The following is a 21,874-nucleotide window of genomic DNA, read 5'->3' as shown; positions in this document are numbered from 1 at the left end:
GAATACACCAGCGCAAGTTAAGTCACGTAGCTTAGGTTAACTCACGCTCAGAATACACTAGCGCATGTTAAGTCACATAGCGTGACTTAACATAGGTAAAAAATACACTAGTGCATGTTAACATATGCAGGGGTATTTTGGATATTTACTTTGGGAATGAACGATACTCTTTGGGCCCGAGCTTGATTCAGCATATCTGGCCCAAACATTCACAGCCCAAATATATTAATGCCACCAAGTCACATGAGGGACATCCTCTTCTCTCTCTGTTTCACTGAAACCTAACCTTAGCCGCTAACCATTCGCTCTAGCTCTGGTTAACACGATTTTTTTTTTCGTTGAGGAAAACACGAATTTGTTGCATCTATTGATTTGGTTTTTGAGGTTATCTTGTTTTTGATTTGACGTTGCGGTTGATTATGATTTTTTTTTTTTGTTTTGTTTGTATGATTTTGGATTTGGAACTGGTTGTTTGAGTATACTTGCCGTATATTATTTCTACCGAAACATTTGTTTTTGAATTAAAATCTAAGTGCGAAGATTTTGCAAATGATGTTTTTACACTTGATCTCTGAACTTTCAGGTAAGTTAATGTTTGACAATTTCAGTCGCTGATGCTTTTTCTTTGCACTTGGTTATCAATCTGGATTTAAACTTTTTGATGTATATTATGCAAATTCCTCACTTATACAAATTTTATGAATACAAAATGAGGTAATTGACCATTAAAGAAAATACTTCAAACGTTTGTTTTTATGTTTATTGTTACAATTTCATATACTTGAATCTGTATAGGACAATTATCTTTATCAGTTTAGAATTACATGTGAATTGCTTGTAAAACAATTTTGTATATAACATGTGAATACAACTTATGACATATTCATTAGTTGTTTGTTTTCAACTTATTTTCTAAAGTTCTCTAAGTTAGATTTATAAAGCATATATGAAAATAGTTTAACTTTGTTATAAGCTGCAAATTAAGTTATTTATCCAAATAGAGGTTAAAGGAAGTAATATGCAAAAACATGTTGATATCAGTTTAAAATGCTGAAGTTACCCATGACAGTTTAAAATGTTTATTGTTTCAATTTTGTACCTTAATTTGATCTGGCCTTAATTTGCACTCCTGGTGTTTGACAAAAAAAATCTCTTGGTTTTCAAACAATCTATGTGTATTATGCTTTTGTAAGTTACAGATTGGAAATGTTCCAATTCAACTGGTGTTTTTACACGCTTCTGGCTTATTTTTATACATTTGATCCCCTGTAATTATGGGTTATTTTGGTTTTTATGGACCAAAACTCAAATGATCCGGATTTGAAAATCTTGCAACCAAGTTGTCTCAGAAAAAACTGGCTAACTTTTCATCTTCTTACCTCACCCTCAACCAAGTAGTCTTTCCCTCTCATTTCTCAACAGTCCAAATGCTTGTCAATTATGCAAATAGAATCCTTTTGTTTTAATCTATATTGGGCGTCATGAAGGAATTTTATCTCATACCTTTTCCTCTAGTCTCTTTCAAATATTTAAATCCAACAGACAAACTTTAAAATAATCTCTCCTTTTCTCTACAGTAAACATTCCATAAAAATTAAGTTTTGTTATGAGATTTGAAATGAAAAGTTTAAGAAAAAAATTTAATATAATTAAAATATTTTGTAGAATAAATTCAAAGAGATGAGTTTGGGATTGTTATTGTGAAATTTTTATTAGATTATGAGAATTTTAGAGTTTTTATAAATGAAAATTTATAAAAATGAAAATTTATGAAGTGTTTAATTTAAAATGCTAGTGACAATCAAAATTTTATGCAATTGAAATGAAAATAACTAAAAGCCCCACAATGAACATCATTATAATCTACTACTTTAATTTTCTCTGTTAAATTTTCTATGCGTAAGTTAAGTTGTTCACCATTTTTTCATTACCCATAACTTTTTATATGTTTTCTTTTCATCGTAAAAACAGAACCAGATTAGCTCCATTTTTATTTTTTTTGAAAGAAGTGACAGACTAGCTCCATGTTAACTCTCTTAATTCTCTCTTTATAAAATGTAAAATTGCATTGTGGAAATGATAGTGGGAAATTATTGTTAATTGGATTTTAATCCAATTAAAAATTTATAATTAAAATTTTATATTTCAACCCTTCAGCATTGGAAATTGAGAATAACAAGCTAAAAAATCATCAATCATTTATGAGAATAATTTTCAAGGTTAATTAAGAAAATGGTTTTTTAAATATAAATATTTTAGTTTTTAGTCTAAAAAAATTGCACTTTAAGAATAGGGACTAAAATGGTGATGAAATGTTTTACAAAGAACTAAAAACATTGACAAAAATATAAGCGATTTTAATTTAAAACTAAATTTTGAATATTTATAAATATTATTTATTATTTATTTAATTAATCCTGGTTTTTAATCTACACCGTATTCCCAATCTCATCCCAGCACCGTTATTATCAAATAAAAAAGAATAACCCAGGCGCTGCCGGAGACCAGAGTCCCACTGAACTCAACTTACCGGAAAACGCTGCCGGAGTCGGTCGTTGGCCCCAGAAAGAGTGACAAATTCATCCAGGTTTTCCTTTTTCTTTTTTTATTATAATTTTTGCATCATTGCAGAGAAAACATTTTTCTCTCTTCTATTAGCTTAATACCGATACTAAAATGCATTTAATTTATAAATGCAATTTTCTGTTCAGGTATCTCAATGATAATTCAACCCCCAAATTTCTAAACCCTATTAATGGATTGTACAGTATCATTTCTTAGTCTGCATTTTGTTCCATTGGGAAGAACTTTATGCAGAAACCAAATAATCACTTTAGCAGCAAATTCAAATAGAAGAAGAAAAAATCCAACAAAGAATCTTCGATATCCCCGCCGTGATAAGCTACCTCCAGAGTTTGGTGTTAATTTATTCCTGAAGAAACCTAACACGACAACCACCGAACCAATTCATGATGATGATAAGGAATTGAATGTAGAAGAGAGTGATGAGGAGGAACGAAATTTAGATACTGATGTTTGGGAATCCGATGAAATTGATGCTATATCGTCACTTTTTCAAGGTAGAATCCCTCAAAAACCAGGGAAATTGGATCGGGAAAGACCTCTTCCTCTTCCGTCTCCTCATAAGATTCGTCCGTTGGGACTACCTACACTGAAAAGACTACCAGCTATGGTTTCTACTCGCGGTTCTATGGATAAGAAATTATATAAAAGTCCGAGTTTTTTAGTTGGGTTGGCGAGAGAGATTAGTAGGCTTAATCCAGATGAAGATGTGTCCATGATTCTTGGAAAATGGGTACATTTTCTGAGGAAGGGTTCTTTATCGTTGACGATAAAGGAATTAGGACAGATGGGGTACCCTGAGAGAGCTCTACAAACATTCTGTTGGGCGCAAAATCAACCTCATCTTTTCCCGGATGATTGGATTCTGGCCTCGACGATTGAGGTTTTGGCCAGGAAGAATGAGTTGAAGGTTCTATTCAACCTAAACAAGTTTACTGGTTCGGCAAGTCGTGGGGTGTTGGAGGCGTTGATTAAGGGTTTTTTAAAAGGAGGAAACCTCAGACTTGCTTGGAAGGTGTTGGCAATTGCTAGAAGGGATAAAAGAATGTTGGATCCTAGCATTTATACAAAACTGATAATGGAACTTGGAAAGAACCCTGATAGATACAGACATGTTGTGCCGTTGTTAGATGAACTCGGAGCACGAGATGATCTGAATTTGAATTCACAGGATTGTACTGCTATAATGAAAGTCTGTGCTAAGATGGGAAAGTTTGAAGTTGTTGAGAGCTTGTTTAGTTGGTTCAAACAGTCTGGTTCTCAACCTAGTGTGGTAATGTACACCACTGTAATTCACAGCCGCTACGCAGAGATGAAATACAGAGAGGCATTGGAGTTAGTTTGGGAAATGGAGGCTTCGAATTGCCTCTTTGACCTGCCAGCTTATCGTGTGGTAATAAAGGTTTTTGTTGCTTTGAATGATCTATCGAGAGCCGTGCGGTATTTTTCAAAACTTAAAGAAGCAGGATTTTCTCCCACTTTTGGTTTATACAAGGACATGCTTGAAATTTACATGGCCTCCGGGAGGATAGCAAAGTGCAAAGAGATCTGTAAGGAAGCCGAGATAGCAGGTTTCACGTTACATAATCATCTAGTGTCATGATTCAATAAATTACGCACAGTATGAGTTCAACTAGCATTATCATTGTTTGTGTCATTTTTGAATTTTTCTGTATAGTGATATAGTCTAATGTGCAGTGGCTACACTAAACCCTTATGGGCTTCCATTTGTACATCAACACACATCTTCAACATTGAGGGTAAATTTTGCATGTGAATATGCAACTAAACCCTTCAATTATAGTTCCAACTGTTAAGAGATTGGCATGATATGGAAAACTTGTTAAACCTTTTGGGTCTATTTAGTTTGAAAAACATTTTCTGATTTCACTTCATTCAGCAAAACTGATATTGTAACTTCAAAAGAACCCTGATAGGTACAGATGGAAAAACTTGTTAAACCATAGACTTCTAACTATTCTCACAGTAAAAAAATATGAGTTTAAGACCATAATTTTGCAGTATATATTATCAGCGAAGAACTATAAATATACTAGTACTAGATAATGTAAAATGTATAATGTACCTGATCAACTATATATGATGAGATAAAAAAACCCATCAAGTCATCATAGTCAAAAGCAAGTTTACTAAAAAGTACCTTGGATTCATTGCTTTAAGTGGCATTCCTTTATTCTTTCTGCATTTGATTTGACACTTAAATTGAATACACATATAGTTGTCAACATTGTTGTTGCCACATTTTTTGAGTCACACCGTTGTTTGAAGTTTGAACTGTCATATTCATCTGCTCTGCGAGATCGAAATGCCAGTTATATAGTTTCAATCAATTAAGTATTGTCCAACCTTTTCAAAGGAAGTTCCACAGTATGAGCATATCACTATATCCAAGTATTCAAATCTAATGATTTTGGATTACTGATAATGTCATGTCAATAGTGTCATTACTGGAACAGCAAGAAAACATGTCACATTCTTGTTAATCTGTATATAGCTGTTGTGGTTGAAATCGGTGAAACAGGAGAAAAATTGATAAAAGCTTCTTCTCAAGGCCTAACCTTTGGATGCATTAGCCATGCTTGATTGGGAAAGCTGTAATTGTAATTTCATCTAATGATCCAAAAGGCTTTGCATGTGAATGATGTCGAGAAGCATTTTCCAATAAACTGCCTTATATTATATACCTTGCTGTAGCTTGATTTATTTCTCAAATCCCTTTTTTTTTTTTTTTTTTTTTTCATTTAATTGTTAAAAATTATGTTCAGCAGCTAGGATGATTTTAAGTGTCTATATTCCAAGCTAGTATCTACTTATAAAAATCAACTTATGTCCTGTTACTGCAAAAATCACTCATTTGGACAGGTAAGTCAATTAGTTTGTATACTATTGGTTGTACACTGAACAATAGAAATTGATGATTCTAATCAACAATGAATTTAACCAGATCTATACTGTGGACATAACGTCACATAATTTAAGTTTAACCTCAATATTCTTTCGCATTTTACTAAAGAATAATGTGTGCTTACTATTTTAGGTGTCATTCCTCCATTTTTTGGAGGCGACCTTAAAAATGTCCCTAAAATTCTAGTCAAATATTTTATATTTGTACCTTTGGGAAGTGTTTAACTTATATTTTCAAGACAATTTCTTGTTAAGGATTCCTCAAACAATCCTTTCAAGACCCTTGTTATCCATGAATCGTAGGTGTACTTCAATATCCTTTGATGGCATTTGTTATTTTCCTTCCTTCTACAACTTCATGTTGCAGTACCTTTAACAGTTGAAGCATCTTGTATTTCTCATTCATAAGTATTTGGTTCCATATATTGAGAAACTTATCTTCTGCTTGTTTCTCCAACTATATAATCTAAACATATTTTTCGTTTTCCGACTAACTATTTAAAAATACATTCACACTACCTCTTAAAAGCAGCACCTGGAGATGATGATCCATACAAACATTTTTTTTCCCACAATTTTGTCTCAATATCTTATCATAAATAGATCTGCAACCGAACACGTAAGTCAATTCATAAATAAATAATTGGTGTGGTTGAGATTGGTGAAACAACACAAAAATGACAAGGTTCTCATACACTCATTGTGTTCTTATTGTCTCTCTCCTTTTTCTCTCTCTATTATTGTTTTTATCCAATAAAAAGAGGAAGAAAAAAATTGTCACAAAAACTGTTTAGAAATGATTATAAAAATATTATTCCTCATATACTTGATTATGTATTGTCTTCTTTTTCTGGCATGGGTTCTTAGTATTTATATAACTTCCTTTCTTGCCGATTCTTGTTTATATAACTTCTCTTCTTTGAGTGTATTTATATACTTGAAGCACTCCAAATGCCCGTTCCACATCCTTTCTTGCCGATTCTTGTTTTTGGGCAAATAACTTCCTCTTTTCTCCAAGTGGGTGATGGTTAATGAAATAGGTCAATTACCATATGTTGGTATTAAAGGTATTAACGACAATAGGGCTATCATAAGTGGGTGGATACAAGCTTCAATTCTGTCCTATATCTCAAGTTTGTATTGATATTGGGAGGAAAAAATTTGATGGTGAAGATGTTTGGCGTCTGGTCTTAAATATATTAAATATTGAAGATATCTTTGAATTTGTATTTGTCCGAGCTACTGCTTAATACTAATAAGTTATATATATATATATATATATATATATATATATATATATATATAATGTAATAATTGCTCTATAAAGGTTTTGCATGTTAGAACCAGAAGCCTAAAGAGTAATATTATAATTGAGATTTAAACTGTATTTATCCCCTAATAAAAGAACTTTGGATTGTTTATTTTAAAATGGTTTCTTTGGTTTATATGTCATTCTACAAATTATTGAGTATAATTCATATACTCCATTGCTAGTTACTATTATGTTGCTAAGGAGCTAGTAACCTATTTAACTTGTAATGCAAGTTACTTCATTGTATACAAATACTTGATCACACAATGAATAAATATTAGCAATTTAGTTTTCTAAATTCTCTCTATACTCTCCACTTTCTATTTTGCATTTCATCTATGAGTTATCTCAATATCTGAGATACATACTCCAATAGCAATTCAGATTCTTGATGCGCAAACAATCACCAATTTCTTGGTGTAGTTATGGAGGCATTGTTTGGCTTCCAATAAGTGATTGAAGTAATCACCAATGGTGTTCAAGAGATTGGAGACAATGCAACAGATGTGGAACGTACAACGAATAGAGAGCATAATAAAGATTGCAAAGAAACTTTCATGATTTATCAAAGTATTGATGAGGTGAGATTTATGTTTGTGCATCATCAAAGCTTGTGTGGGATACACTTGAAAAATGTCACACAGGTGGTGACACACCTTTTTAGAAGGTGAAACTGCAAGCATTGAGGAAACAATATGAGCTTCTTCTGAGGGAAGATCATGAGAAAGCCATTGATTTCATCACCAAGATTCGTTCTATTATGTATATGTACTAGACTAGATCAACTATCGACTATATACCGAGTGAGATAAAAAAATCGTCAAGTCCCACATTGATTTTGCTTAATAAAACGGAGGTCAAATTATCGGTTTTTGCTGAATAAAATGGAGGTCAAGTTATCGGTATAGCATAGAGGTAGACTTAACATGTTTGATAGCATGGAACCATGCAGCGAGCACAAAACGAACTATTCTTTTGCCTTTTTAGCATGGAGCCATGCAGCGAGTACAAAACAAACTATTCTTTAAAGGATATCGTGTGCTCGTTGCTTTGAGTGGCATTCCTCTATTTTTGGGAGGTGACCTTTCAAAAATATACTTCTTTTTCCATAATGTTACCTCAATATTTCAAAGCAACTAAAGCAATTGAGGCTTTTTTTTTGGAACAGCAAAACCCAACTCTTATCATCACAATCAAAACATCAAAATGGTACAAGGTGACCACCATATTTTTACACCAGTTTGTACAATCCAGTTCTCTCTACTGTCAATACTTCCCCTTGTGTCTCGATCAGATGAATTGATAAACATACATGTTAACATGATGATACATTTGATAAACATTTTCTTAACCAGCCCAAAAACAAAAAATACTATCAAATTACCTACATCCAAGAACTGAAACCCAAAGTGCCACCAAAACTTATGCAGAATCCTGTTAATTCATTTGCGAAATTCCAATACAAGAAGCTACTTGCCTTTTTCTCTTCAGATCAATAATTCTACCTTGGATCTCGTTAAGTAAATCCGCACGTTCAATATTGTAATCTGAAATGCACCGTAGAACAGTTCCCAAACTAGCTATTTCTTCTCTTGTGTTACCCTGGTTCCAAATTCAACTTGTTTATAACTAACATGATGGTGCATGAAGATAGATTGTTTCATAAAACATATATGAATAAGAAAAGAGAACCTTTATTTCAATGGAGTTGGTTGTCTTGCACTTGCTCTCATAAGTCACTTTTGCACTCTGCACATGTTCCTGCAAGAGATCAACTGATTGATTCTTGTTGGCCACGTTATAAGCACATATGAATCTAACAGCTTCAATATGTTGCTTCTTCCGGATAAGATTCTGAACAAAATCTGCAAGTTGCAATAAAGTTTCACTTCAAAGTAAATAGGGAGGAGAACACAACACCTCAAACCATTTAAAAAAATAGAACATATACATATTTTTTTTGTCTTAACCCTCCAATTCTTAAGGGATAGAGACCGTGGTAATTCGGAGTTCGGTTGGAAGATAACCAAAGTTTGGCCTACGATTGTTCCAGTCATGACTCGAACTCCGAATATCCCGAACGATGGGTCCTTAACTGAAGCTTATTTATAACTTGAAATCGATGATCACTTGGTTTAGAACATTCACATATAAAGACAAAAGAGAGATGCAAATTTGAAGTCTATTTCACTTTCCAAGCATCAGCCAAGATGCCAATTTTTTCATAACAAATAGGGAGAACTTTTGCATCAATTGTATGAGAAGCCAATTCCATATAAATTCAATTTTCTATTAACAGTTAATATCATAGTTTTTCTTCATAATCCAAAAATATGAGTACTACAGATATATTTATACATTTGCTGATGTAATGTAACCAATTCACTTCAAAGTGAGATAAAAATAGAGGAATGATATGTGAACAACCAACAACTTATTTGCTATTTTTAATGATATTTTGCATGATTTTGATTTCCGTGCTCCTCACAAAATTAAAAGTTGTTGCATTGGTTGTCCAATTTTAGATGTACAAATAACATAGCTCATAAAAATAAGTATAATGGCTCAGTGTGTAGAAAGACTAGTGTCTGAACAAAACATTCATAAATTAGCATACCGGAAATTTTATGTGCCAAACCCATAGTCCCAAAGAAGAGCTCTACCGCTATCTTGTGTTGAGCAACGATTCCAAAAAGCTTTAAAACTTCATCTTCATCAAAAGATGAAACCAACCCATAAATTGACAGAAGTAGCAGAAAACCCAGAACCTGGACAGAATTTTCAGTGCTAGATTCATTGCATCTTCTTGCACATGAGGTTTAACATGTGGTGAGATTCTCATCAGTTGTTCGAGCAAATCAATGTGGAAATCATCAATAATTGCAGCATTGTCTCCCTTACACAATGGAATGATGGGGTTCTGGATAATATCCAAAACATATTTTGATGGATCTGATGATGATGATGCTAGCAGATTAGCTAGAATGTCATTGCCACGTGACTCAAGTTCATCAATTTGCTCAATTGGGAGCAACTGCAAACTTCTTCCATCAATGGTAGGACTTGGTTGATCATCTGTAAAAGATGTAATTGCATAATTAGCTAGGACATATTTAAAAATATCAAAATCAAGAAAAGATCATGTTGAAATTAAATTGTCTCATTAAACTAGATTAAGAACATTTACCTGATTTTATTAATGTTTCATATTCTGCATCGAAGTTATTCTGCATTGACTTCAAACTCCCTCACTCGGCCTTTAAATTCCTCTTCTTTTGATTCAAACTCCCGTACTCGGCCTTCAAATTCACGCTCTTTTAATCCAAACTCCTTCACTCGTCCTTGAAAATATTTCTCTTTGGACTCCAGTTCCTGCATTCGTCCTTCATATTGCTTCTCTTTTGATCTAAGTCCCTTCAGCTGGCTTTCAAATGCTTCTTAAATGATTCAAGATCCTTCACTTGACCTTTAAATTCCTCTTCTTTTGATTTAAACTCCGTAACCCGACCTTCATATTGCTTCTTACTTGACTCAAAGTCCTTCATTTGATCACACTTATCAGTCCTCCTCTTTGACATTACCTTTATTAACTTACTCCTTAGTGATACTAGTTCTTTTACGTTATCACTAACAGATATTTTGGCATCACCAAGCTCTTTCTTTTTTGTCTTAATTTCCTCAGTAATTTCGACAATTTTTTGTGAGAGAGTCTCAAGCTCCTCTTCCTTTCTTCCACCACAGTCTATATCATTATTGCCATCCATGACTTTACAAAGTTCTTTCTTATTTTTCTTGAGCCCATGCTCGTTCTTTTTATTAAACTCCTCAAGTAAACCGACCCGCGCCTTGTCTGCTGCAAGATCTTCGGCACATTCTTCAATTTTGTTCTTCATTTTCTTATAATTTTGGTTTCTTCTTTTAATACCACTAGCTTGCTTTTTCTTTTTTAGAAGCTCTTTGGAGCACTGCTCAATATCTCTCTCTAGGGAGTGCAATTCCTGCTCCTCCGCGCTCCTTAATCCAAGTATGCTCTTTTCCATGATCCTCATGGAAAATTGTATGAACTTTCGTTTTTTAACCAAAGTTTTCAACGAATTGTTGTCATCAAAATGTCTCTTTTTTAAAACTATTATTGAATTATACCACTTCAAATCCTAGGAAGAAAAAGAAAAAATAAGTTCACAATAAGAAAGTTCTGGATCATCCATCATGTATATATTTTTTTTAATTCAAGTAATACGTGTAAGTAACCATGTTATGACCGTTTCCAAGAGAATTTGAATTCTATCTCTTAATGTTAAGGGGATAATATCTTACTCCCTCCAATCACTGTTATAAGTAAAAAAATAATTTTTTAAGTTTATTCATTAAATGATGTATTTGATCTATATTATAGACCACTGAACCTAGAAAATTGATTTTTGCTTATAACAGTGATAGGAAGAGTATTACTGAACTAAAACTTCAAGAAGTTAACACCTCATAAGGATCAACTATCATGTATAATAATACATTACTGCAAGAAAACATGGTTTCAACTATCAATCACAAATCATCTAGGGAAAACTAAAACAACATCATCCTCCATGCATGCATAAAAAAAAAAAAAATATTAAATGGATTGCCATAGTATATTTCTTAGGCCTTCAATGCATGATGCTACTTTCCATGGTTTCACATGGCATGCAATTATGTCGGAGGTTGAAATGTGAATGATAAAAAAAAAAAAAAAACACATGAAAAAGGCAAAAAAGATAAAGAATGTACTTACCTTTATATGGCTGAATTAAGAAAGTAAGAATGAAACGAGTGAGGAATAAGACAACACTTTAAACTTCAGAGGTTCCCAAAATGAAATTGGACCGTGTTTTGCCCACAGAACAGAAGATTTTCACGTTGCCACTATCCGATTGATCCGTATAACAGAATTTTAATGTGTCATTTGAAATCTAGAATTTTAGTACCAGTTTCACAAATCACAAGGTTGATCTAGTACACTGGTATATGTGATAAGCTATGATCATAGTTTATCCACTAGTATATGAGGTGACATGTCGCACTTAGGCCAGTTACCAGTGTACTAAAGATAAAATTTTCGTAAAATTGTGCATTGTATTTTCTAAAGATTTAAAATTTGTTTGTGGATTTCTTAATGTGTGTCCTTCTGACACATTAATATGTCCTAAATATAATTATGATATTTGTATAAAATATATTCTTTTTCGTGAATAAGTTAAATTAATCCATCCAAATTGAAGAATTGAACTTAAAATTTTGTATAACCTATATTCTACAACACTTCGATTCTTCTTTATCTCTCTCATTTCATCACATTACCAACATATCACATCATCATCTCTATTTCTTTCTCTCAAGGTGTTATTTTGATATATGAGTTCCCGCGAAACATTTTTCGATTAGTAACTTCATTAACTGGAGTCGATGGAACTGCAGTCCTAGTAGCTCAATTGATTGATAACTAATTAACACATTCACTTAGAGACTTCACAAAACTGTGTAATATCTTTTTTATTTTCTACAAACCATGTCTCAAAGCAAAGGCATGCATAGTCAATAACATTGACATATCACTACAGCTTCAATGAGGGCTTATTAACTACTCAAGATCAAGAAAAGAAGTAGACAAAGCTATAACTGACTATGTAGGATTAAGTATACTTTTTTTTTTTTTTTTTAATTAAATAAAATTAACGAGGAATAATTAACTATTGCTCTGATTATAAGCCATACTAATTACTTAGGCATATAAACAAGATTTTGAAATTGGACGTCAAAGTCATTCTCAATTCTACACCATAACATAATTTATGGTTTACAACTTTTGTTATGCTATTTTTTTCCGAATAAACTAATGATATGTTTAGTACGAGAGAAAACATGTAAATGATACATGTAACACATTTCCACATTTTATCCCATAGAAGAAGCATAATATCAAACGTAAGATAAACAGTAACCCAAACATGCAAACTAAAATGAATAAAAAATAAGTTTCTTCAGATAAGATAGTCAGGAGTTTGTTGCATTGCATAATCCAACATGCAGAAAACCATGATTCACATGCCAACACCAAAAACATAATCAAGATATGTACTTATTTAGCATATTATGTTATCAGCATATACTCATAGTTCATTCATTGCTTAATGCCGTATGAGGTGTACTAATAATGTTCCAATCCTTTCCACCAAGAAAGCAAGCATCTCCTAACACCTCTAACATTGTTTTACTTCAGTGAATGACAGGCTTTAAGGGATGAGCTCTAAGCTGGGACAAGTCTAGGCTAGAATCTAGTTCCTCATCCAATTCACCAACAACGCTTCTGCAAAATCCAAACGGAAACACTATTAAACCAAGGTGTGATGGGTTAGGATGTGACAATAAATCTCCAAAATGGAATGAATGACAAGATATAGGATAAACAGACATACATGTTGTCACCCCTAATGATGTATAAACCCAGAACAAGCTGCTGAACACCTTCCTGTAAATTAGAAATGAGAACGAGTCGACATGAGGAAAACAAATAAAATTATGACATGCAAGACAGAAACAGTTAACAAAACTATAAATTAAAAAACATTCAAAGTGAAGGGAGGGGAAGCCGGGAAGGCATAGGAAAACTAACAACCGCATGAATTTGTTACCGGCAATTGTCAAATGCAGAAAATTCCAATTCAAGTTATTTAACAATCACTAGCAGTAGGGGAGAGAGAAAAATAAAGAAGCCATGGCCACTACTGTTACTGGCAGCAAACCCATAATACAGCATAAAGTAAATAGCTTGAAAGGGCCAGGAAAAAAGTCCATGGCGTCAAATTCATTGTCTGTATAAACAAAAAAAGGAGAGCGAGATAAAGAATTTCAACATCCTAATTACTAAAAAGACAAATATTCAAAATTTACTTGTGTCACAAAAAGTAAAATATAAATGCATATCAAGCTCAGGATGTTGGATACCATGTCAATAGTCAATGCCTCATCCCATTATCAAATTCAAACATGGCTAACTTTTTGGGCTTAATCTAACAAGCACAGGTGCCATAGGTCTTTCATGCGCACAAGTACTCATTTACCACGATCAATGATGTCCATCATACTTAACGGTACATACTCCACACTGAATCATTTGTCATCTCCACACCGAAGTTTTTTCTGGGTAGCCTAGCCTTGGCAGATCAAGAAGCTTTTTTTTATCACCATCAAACAAACCAATACTATTTTTCATTTTATTTCAAATTCAATTATGTAAAATTGAATATGCTTCTATCTTATTGAGAATTACATGTCACAAATAAACCTAAACATCATCACAAGTATTCTGAATTACAATCACATATTTAAATTACAAAGCTAAATGAAAAAAAAATTATCTTCTTGAACCTATCATGTCTCTTGAGAAAAAAAAAAAAAAGAAACGTAGAAATTAGGGGATTTAGGTCTTTAACTTGAGACGACCATAGTCAAAAAGTGCTAAGAGTAATCACATAGCGTTGAAGTCAGATTTGCGGCAGAGTGCCACCTACACGGTTGACCGCCTCTCCCTCTCTATTCGTATACTCCAATACTGCTTTTATTGTGAATAAAAGGTGTTGAATTTTTTGTGGCCAATATAATTATGTTTTCAGATCTGGGCATTAAGGTGTGTGAAGAAGATGAACAGGGGCAGGGACGACCAGATGTTATAGAAGCAAATGAACGAATAGGAGGGAGTAGATGAGAAAAAGATTCAGTGTGATAGGTTTGTGACAGATATACCCTGCCTTTATCATCCAATGGTAAAAAGAAACCGTGCACAATCTAATTGACTTGTGCATGGCAGCCATCGCCAACTTTGTCATGTCAAAAGAACAGTTATTGTAGGTTATAAACATATATAGCTTGTATTCGGATAGAGTTCAAAAATTTCAATATCAGGCATATCTAAGCTAAATTTTTTGTTGTTTTATAATTAGAAAAGCCAATTCAGTAACTTGAATCTTTTAGATATTTGTAAAAGACTATTCTTCACTTCATGTAGATATATTATGACAAAGCAATGAAAACCAATGGCGGAAAAATGTGTAACCATTACATCTTCTAAGTCACGGAAAAATAATTTAGTTGTGTTATTTGAACATCAAAACACAGATGCCTTATGCGACACCGTATGCATTTATCTCTATCTCTCTTACCTTATACAACTTACACACATTCAAAAATATACGCAAAAATAAAATGATACCGTATTCAATATCAAAATTCTAATGCCAACAAATCATTCCTCAAAGAAATTTAAGCGAGTGTATAATGTAATCCTTACCCTGGTAGAAAAAACTCGTTCATGGGATTCATCAAGAATTATATTTGTTGCCTGGTCAAAACCTTTTAGAACTCCCTGAAATGCAAACAGAATAGCATTGCAATCGTAAGTTAAAACAACATTAGACATTGAAAACACACACACCGTACTGTCAAGCTAATTTCATTTAGAAAACAAAGACTTACCACTATGTTTCGTCCATCATTTGTAATGACCGAAATTTGCTCTGCGAAAACAAACAAAAAACCAATAAAAACTTCAACCAAAATTACCTCTCATAGCATAGCTCAAAACAGAAAATACATCTCAATAAAATCAAATTTAACAAATATCACCTTCAATGTTTCGGTAGCAAACACGATAGTGAATAAATTTTAAAAATAAAACCCTATTTTTTTAAAGAGCGTAGCGGCGAAACTCAGACACACCAAATCCTGAGAAGTGGGAAGTTACGGGTTCGAACCCGCGTTCCAACGTATCAATTATTTTTGCATCCTTTTAGTTTAACCCTATTTTAGTTTAGTCCCTTAAAGATAAACATACCATAACAGGTTAATTAATACTTAATTTTCAACAAATTAGTCCCTTTAAGATCAAATCCCTAATGTTTTAAACTCGATGATGTAAATATGAAAAAATTTAAAATATTAAGCATAAAAAAATGAAAAAAATTAAATAAGTTGAATATTGCTTACGATCTACAAGAGACTCGAGTCCAGGGCCACCGGTTGCCATAATGATAATTTCACAACTGCAAAAGCGATAAACAACTTAAATAATTAAAAGAATGAATAACAAAATTGAACTATATAGTGAAAAATTGAAAGCATAAACGAAAGAAGAATAAAAATTGGGGAAGAAACTAACCGAGAATAGAGTGGTGAGTTGAGAGTGATGGCGGGGGAATGAATGAAATAATAAGGTTTCAGTTTGTGAGATTAATTAATCAATCAACTTCACCGCAACACTTTCGTTCTTTGGGCCGGGTTTTAACTCAAGTACTCGACCGCACCAACATAAAAGAAAAATGCTCTTCTCCCATCAAATTTTGCTCACGCATATGTAAAATCATGTGTTAGTTAACTCACTCCGTGTGTTAAACACTTACGTGATTTAACTCACGTTGGGATTAACACATAATTGGTTGGAACAAAATGAATTTCATATGAAGAGACTTAAATAACAAATGAATTCATCTAGTTGGTTGGAACAAAATTGCCCGCGCCAAAGCATCAAGGTGGTTTGGGAATTAGAACGACTAGAGAAACTAAATATTTTTCTTTTGAGTAAACTTGTCTGGGATATGCTCCAATCCTCCTCAATCTTTGGGTCGACCTGCAGTTGGTCCTAAGATTCTTTTTTTTCATCACTCACGTGTCCGTCTTTTCCCTTTTTTTTTGCGGTAAGGTTTGAAAATTATGAACGGTGTTTTTATTTTTTTATTTTTATGAAAATTTGATTTTGATCAAAACTAAAAATGTAAATGTTTGTTGATTTTAAGTTATAACAAATCAAATTAATCATAATTATCTATTTAAATGACATTAACAATATAATATATATAATCTATTTTTTTTTAATGACACCAACAACGATCTTTATTATAGAATAAAGTTATTTAAGGGTATAATTAGAATAATGAAAAAGTACGTACAATTATACCTATCTAGTTTGTTACACTTTTTAAATGATAAAGGAAAAAAATCAAACATATATAATTGTTTCGTGTTTGTTACATTTTTTTAAATATTTTAATTTATTCTTATGTGTTTGTTGCATGTGTTATTTGTGTTGAAAATTGAAGCATTTTTGGAAAGTGAAAAAATCAGCCCAAAAGAGCTTAAATAGGTTATTTTCTTTGATATATGTAGTATAGATACAAACTTTTCGTTTTAATCCCCATAAAAAATTTCTTTGACTTTTAGTTTTCCAAAATTTTTCCATTTTCATTTTTGGTCGCTCATTTTAAGTAAACTCATAAGTACAATTCATATTTTTTTAATAAACTTTTGCAGAAAAAGTTATAATATTATAAGAATCTTTCCAAAAAAATTATAATTATTTAACAAAACATGAATTTTTATATTTTTAGCGGCTAGAAATTCATTGTTAATACATGTTTTGTTAAAAAAATATTATTTTTGGAGAGATCTTTACAATATTCTACACATTTCTAAACAATTTCATTAAAAAATACATGAGTTGTCTTAAAAATAGGGACCAAAAGCGATGATTAAAGATCTTATAAGGGCTAAAAGTCAAAAGAAAAATTTAGAGAGACTAAAATGAAAAATTTGATATTTATAGATACCGAAAACATTTTAACCCATTATTTTATATCCAAATATATAGATAAAGTTCAAGAGTAATCTATTACAATACATAAAGGAAATGCATGATTTTTTTGGGCTGAGTTTTTTTATTATTCGAGTTATACCTTTAAATAAATTTGCTTTTAAAAATGTTATATTGTTGATGTTATTAAAAAGATAATTTTTTTATTATATTTGTTATATTATTGAAAAAAGATAAACATAATTTTTTACTATTTAAAAGTCACAATCATTTCAACACATATAATCTTAATCAAAATTTTCAAACAAATTTAACAAATATAATAAAAAAATTATCATATGAAATCGTATATCATATTCTTTTAACGGTTGAGAAAAATAAGGACGGAATCCTTTTATCGTGGAAGTACTTGAACAAATAAAATTAGGTCAAACCTCTTATATAAAGTAGGAGTTCATTGTTTAAACTAATGGTTATTCTCATTATTCACTACTGAGAGTTTGTGAACCAAATTTACATCCGTGATTACTCGAAGTATAGCTCAATCTGTGGGTCTATATTGTTCTTGCTTATTCACGTATACTACATGGAACTTGAAGATTATATGGGAGCGATTTTATTGGGAGGGATCGTTATATACGTATGTATATGTTTTGTTATAAACTGCTTTGGACTATATCCAGATGAGACAAATACAGATTCAGATGAGAGGGTTAGCTCACTAAAGGAATACGAGAGAAGTGAATCTCAATCTACAATAACTACAATTCAAAGTCCACGGACTAGCATGGAACATTATAGCCAAGATGCACAAGTCGATATCCTTTCGTTACAAGATCGGAGATTGCTAGGTGCACGATAAGAGCGTTGCCGCCGGTTAAAACCTCTAATGTTGATGATTGTCCTATTTGCATGGAACAATTTAAGAAAGGGGAGTTGATTCAACCTTTTGATTTGTGTGTTCATGAATTTCATTCCTCTTGCCTCAATTCTTGGTTACTTGGGGGAAAAACAACTTGCCCCGTTTGCCGTCAAGATTTGTCAACTAGTACTGATAGAGGCACATAGAAACTAAGATTGAATTTTGTTTTTGCTATTTTTTTTTAATTAACTCAATGAGATTTGTTTAGTTCAACTAGGTAAAGATACATTTATGCATGTTTATCAGTTTTTCTTAAATTTATTTGGTTACCACTTACCCATCACCATGGTTTATAACCATATGACAAGTATGGACGGGTGATGTATTAGACTGAGCTTTTGAAAGACTATTATGCTCTTCATAATTCAAATTGCATATGGATTGAAGAGACTCCGTCTTATATTTCTGCGGTTTTGGCATTTGATTTGTTGCTAGACTTTTTTTATTAATGAAATTGTTTTTAACGTATAAAGTTGTAGATTAGGTCAAATGGTTCGTACCTAACAAAACAAGGGACGGAAAATAAGGTGAAAGCCAAAAGGCAAATAAGGATGAAATAGAATATTCTAAGGACGGAATCCTTTTCTTGTGGAATAATCCTTGAACAAATTAAATTAGGTCAAACCTCTTATATAGAGTGGGAGTTCATCGTTTAAACTCACTAATGGTTATTCTCATTGTTATTCATTACTGAGAGTTTGTGTACCAAATTTAATTCCGTGATTACTCCCATATAGGTCTATCTGCAGGTGTATATATTGTTCTTGCCTATTCACTATACATGTCATTTGAATTTGTTCTTAAATCGCTTGAATTTATTTGGTTGGTTTTTAATTATCTTGTTTTGGCATCGGGCTTAGTACTTTTATCTTTATGTTTAATTTTTGAGAGATATATGTATATGTTTAGGGTTGTTTGAATATTGCTTTGTAGTAGATTCAAATGAGACAAATACAAATTCAGATGAGAGGGTTAGCTCACACGAGGAATATGAGAGAAGTAAATTTCAATTTACAATAATTACAATTCAAACTGCACGGTCTAGCATGGAACATTATAGACAAGGTGTACAAGTCGATATGTCTTTCATTACAAGATCGGAGATTGCTAGGTGCGTGATAAGAGCGTTGACTCGGTTAAAACCTTTAATGGAGAGCAAGTTAGGGATTGTCCTATTTGCATGGAAGAATTTACTAAAGGGGAGTTGATTCAACCTTTTGGGGTTTGGGTGCTCATGAATTTCATTCATCATGCCTCAATTCTTGGTTACTTGGAGGAAAAACAACTTGTCCAATTTGTCGTCAAGATTTGTCTGTCAAATACGGCATGTACATCTAGAGGTACATAGAAATTAAGAGAATAAATTGTGTTTTTTTTTTTTTACCTCAATCAGATGTGTTTTGGCTATTGGTTAGATAGTTTCTAAACAACTTGAACGAACTCATTTCTTTATCTGGTGTGTATTGTATTAGATGGAGAATTTAGAAAACTATTTTGGCGGGAAAAAAATTAGCATCAAAGATTTAAGAAGATTTAGTGGAATTTTTTTAACTTTAAAAAAAAATCAAAATTACAAGCTTATTAGGTGAAACCACAATTCTAGATAATCTTGACATCAACCAACACAAACAACAAATTCAATGTGAAAAAAAAATTAGTTCGTTGGAATCATTGATTCACTTTTAATTTGTATTTTAAACAATGTAGGTATATATGTGTTTGTGTGTGAACAAAGTAGTTATCACTTATCGATTCACGCTGCTCAAAAAAATTTATCATTGATTCACTTGCTCGATTTGTCGTCAAGATTTGTCCGGTATGTACTTCTAGCTAGGCACGTAGAAATGAAGAGAATAAATTGTTTTTTGCTATTTTTTTTTTACCTCGATTAGATGTGTTTAGTTTAAACTAAAGAAAGATAAATTTATGTGTGTTTAATAAATTTATGTTTAATTTCTTTGATTATTTATGGCCATGGTTTATAAATTATAACCATTTATACAAATATAGGTAATGGACTTGGGTGTATTAGATTGAGATTTTAAGAGAACATTTTGGCAAAAATATATTCTTGAAGATTTTGTATGATTGTATATTTGTATTGACTTTTTTTAATTTTTTTTTTTTTAAAAAGTATATAAACTTACTAATTAGATGAAACCACAATTTTTGCTAATCTCAGATAACGACGAACACAAACCAATTCGATGTGAACAAAAATGAGTTGGTCTGAATCATTGTTTTAGTTTAGTTTATGTCATTTTAACCAATGTCTTTGGTATTTATAAAAAGAGACATACAATATTATTTAGGATCTAAAGTATACATTATCATATTTTGCGAGCAAGGTTTTGTAACTCGAGAGTTTACCTCAATTCGTTTTGTTTAGGTAAACTCGACTCGAGAACTCGTACGAGTTTACCTAAAATTAAAATTATATAAAATTTATTATATGCATGACATATCTTCTTATATATTAAAGTTAACCCGTAAGCCTTAATTTTAACCTAAACCCTATTGCATAATCTTCTTATATATTAAAGTTAACCCGTAAGCCCTAATTTTAACCTAAACCCTATTGCATAATTTTACTAATTTAACCCTAATGCTCACACCTAATCTCCTATTTTCATGAACAACCCTAATGCTCACACCTAATCTTTTTATATATTAAAGTTAACCCGTAAGCCCTAATTTTAACCTAAACCGTATTGCATAATTTTACTGTTTTAACCCTAATGCTCACACATAATCTCCTATTTTCATGAACAACCCTAATGCTCACACCTAATCTTTCTTATCTTCTTATATATTAAAGTTAACCCGTATACTGTTTTAACCCTAATGCTCAAACCTAATCTTCTTATATATTAAAGTTAACCCGTAAGCCCTAATTTTAACATAAACCCTATTACATAATTTTACTGTTTTAACCCTAATGCTCACACCTAATCTCCTATTTTCATGAACAACCCTAATGCTCACACCTAATCTTTCTTATCTTCTTATATATTAAAGTTAACCCGTATACTGTTTTAACCCTAATGCTCACACCTAATCTTCTTATATATTAAAGTTAACCCGTAAGCCCTAATTTTAACCTAAACCCTATTGCATAATTTTACTGTTTTAACCCTAATGCTCACACCTAATCTCCTATTTTCATGAACAACCCTAATGCTCTCACCTAATCTTCTTATATATTAAAGTTAACCCGTAAGCCCTAATTTTAACCTAAACCCTATTGCATAATTTTACTGTTTCCTAATCTCCTATTTTCATGAACAACCCTAATGCTCACACCTAATCTCCTATTTTCATGAACAAAGCAAATCGGCATCGCTTTATTTCCCCTATTTCTTCAACAAAACAAATCGCCCTATTGGAATAAAAGGGTTTTGAAAGGTTATAGCAACATTTTTTTTTGTTAATATTACACTTTTCATCCAAATTAGAACTGAACTCTTTTTGTTAAATATCTACCACAAAATGCACCAGAATTTTGCAATCTATA

General features: G+C 32.0%; 2 protein-coding genes, 2 non-coding genes and 1 pseudogene across 4 annotated transcripts; 4 read left to right on the top strand and 1 right to left on the bottom strand.

The window, feature by feature from the left end:
* The first annotated feature begins 555 nt into the window (after nucleotides 1-555).
* LOC112421521 (small nucleolar RNA snoR101) lies at nucleotides 556-619 on the top strand. The gene has a single exon (XR_003011847.1). It is a non-coding gene; the product is annotated as a small nucleolar RNA snoR101 (small nucleolar RNA).
* A 1,807-nt stretch (nucleotides 620-2,426) lies between these two features.
* LOC25493019 (pentatricopeptide repeat-containing protein At2g01860) lies at nucleotides 2,427-4,478 on the top strand. Its single transcript, XM_013601392.3, has 2 exons — nucleotides 2,427-2,587; nucleotides 2,712-4,478. Exon 2 carries the CDS (start codon nucleotides 2,756-2,758, stop codon nucleotides 4,184-4,186), a length of 1,431 nt encoding a protein of 476 aa, XP_013456846.1. The 5' UTR covers nucleotides 2,427-2,587; nucleotides 2,712-2,755; the 3' UTR covers nucleotides 4,187-4,478.
* A 1,091-nt stretch (nucleotides 4,479-5,569) lies between these two features.
* Nucleotides 5,570-5,685, top strand: LOC112421460 (U5 spliceosomal RNA). Its single transcript, XR_003011789.1, has one exon. It is a non-coding gene; the product is annotated as a U5 spliceosomal RNA (small nuclear RNA).
* Nucleotides 5,686-7,762: 2,077 nt separating this feature from the next.
* LOC112421459 (uncharacterized) lies at nucleotides 7,763-7,918 on the top strand (annotated as a pseudogene).
* A 4,896-nt stretch (nucleotides 7,919-12,814) lies between these two features.
* On the bottom strand, nucleotides 12,815-16,170 carry LOC25493016 (sm-like protein LSM8). Its single transcript, XM_013601389.3, has 6 exons — nucleotides 16,011-16,170; nucleotides 15,839-15,894; nucleotides 15,329-15,369; nucleotides 15,144-15,218; nucleotides 13,273-13,325; nucleotides 12,815-13,163 (listed from the first exon to the last, which is right to left on the bottom strand). Exons 2-6 carry the CDS (start codon nucleotides 15,876-15,878, stop codon nucleotides 13,073-13,075), a joined length of 300 nt encoding a protein of 99 aa, XP_013456843.1. The 5' UTR covers nucleotides 15,879-15,894; nucleotides 16,011-16,170; the 3' UTR covers nucleotides 12,815-13,072.
* Nucleotides 16,171-21,874: the final 5,704 nt, after the last annotated feature.

This window comes from Medicago truncatula, chromosome 4, assembly GCF_003473485.1.
Source record: "Medicago truncatula cultivar Jemalong A17 chromosome 4, MtrunA17r5.0-ANR, whole genome shotgun sequence".
In the NCBI taxonomy this organism is placed as follows: Eukaryota; Viridiplantae; Streptophyta; class Magnoliopsida; order Fabales; family Fabaceae; genus Medicago; species Medicago truncatula.
The sequence above is the reverse complement of the archived record's forward strand: the minus strand, read 5'-3'. Positions and strand labels throughout refer to the sequence as shown.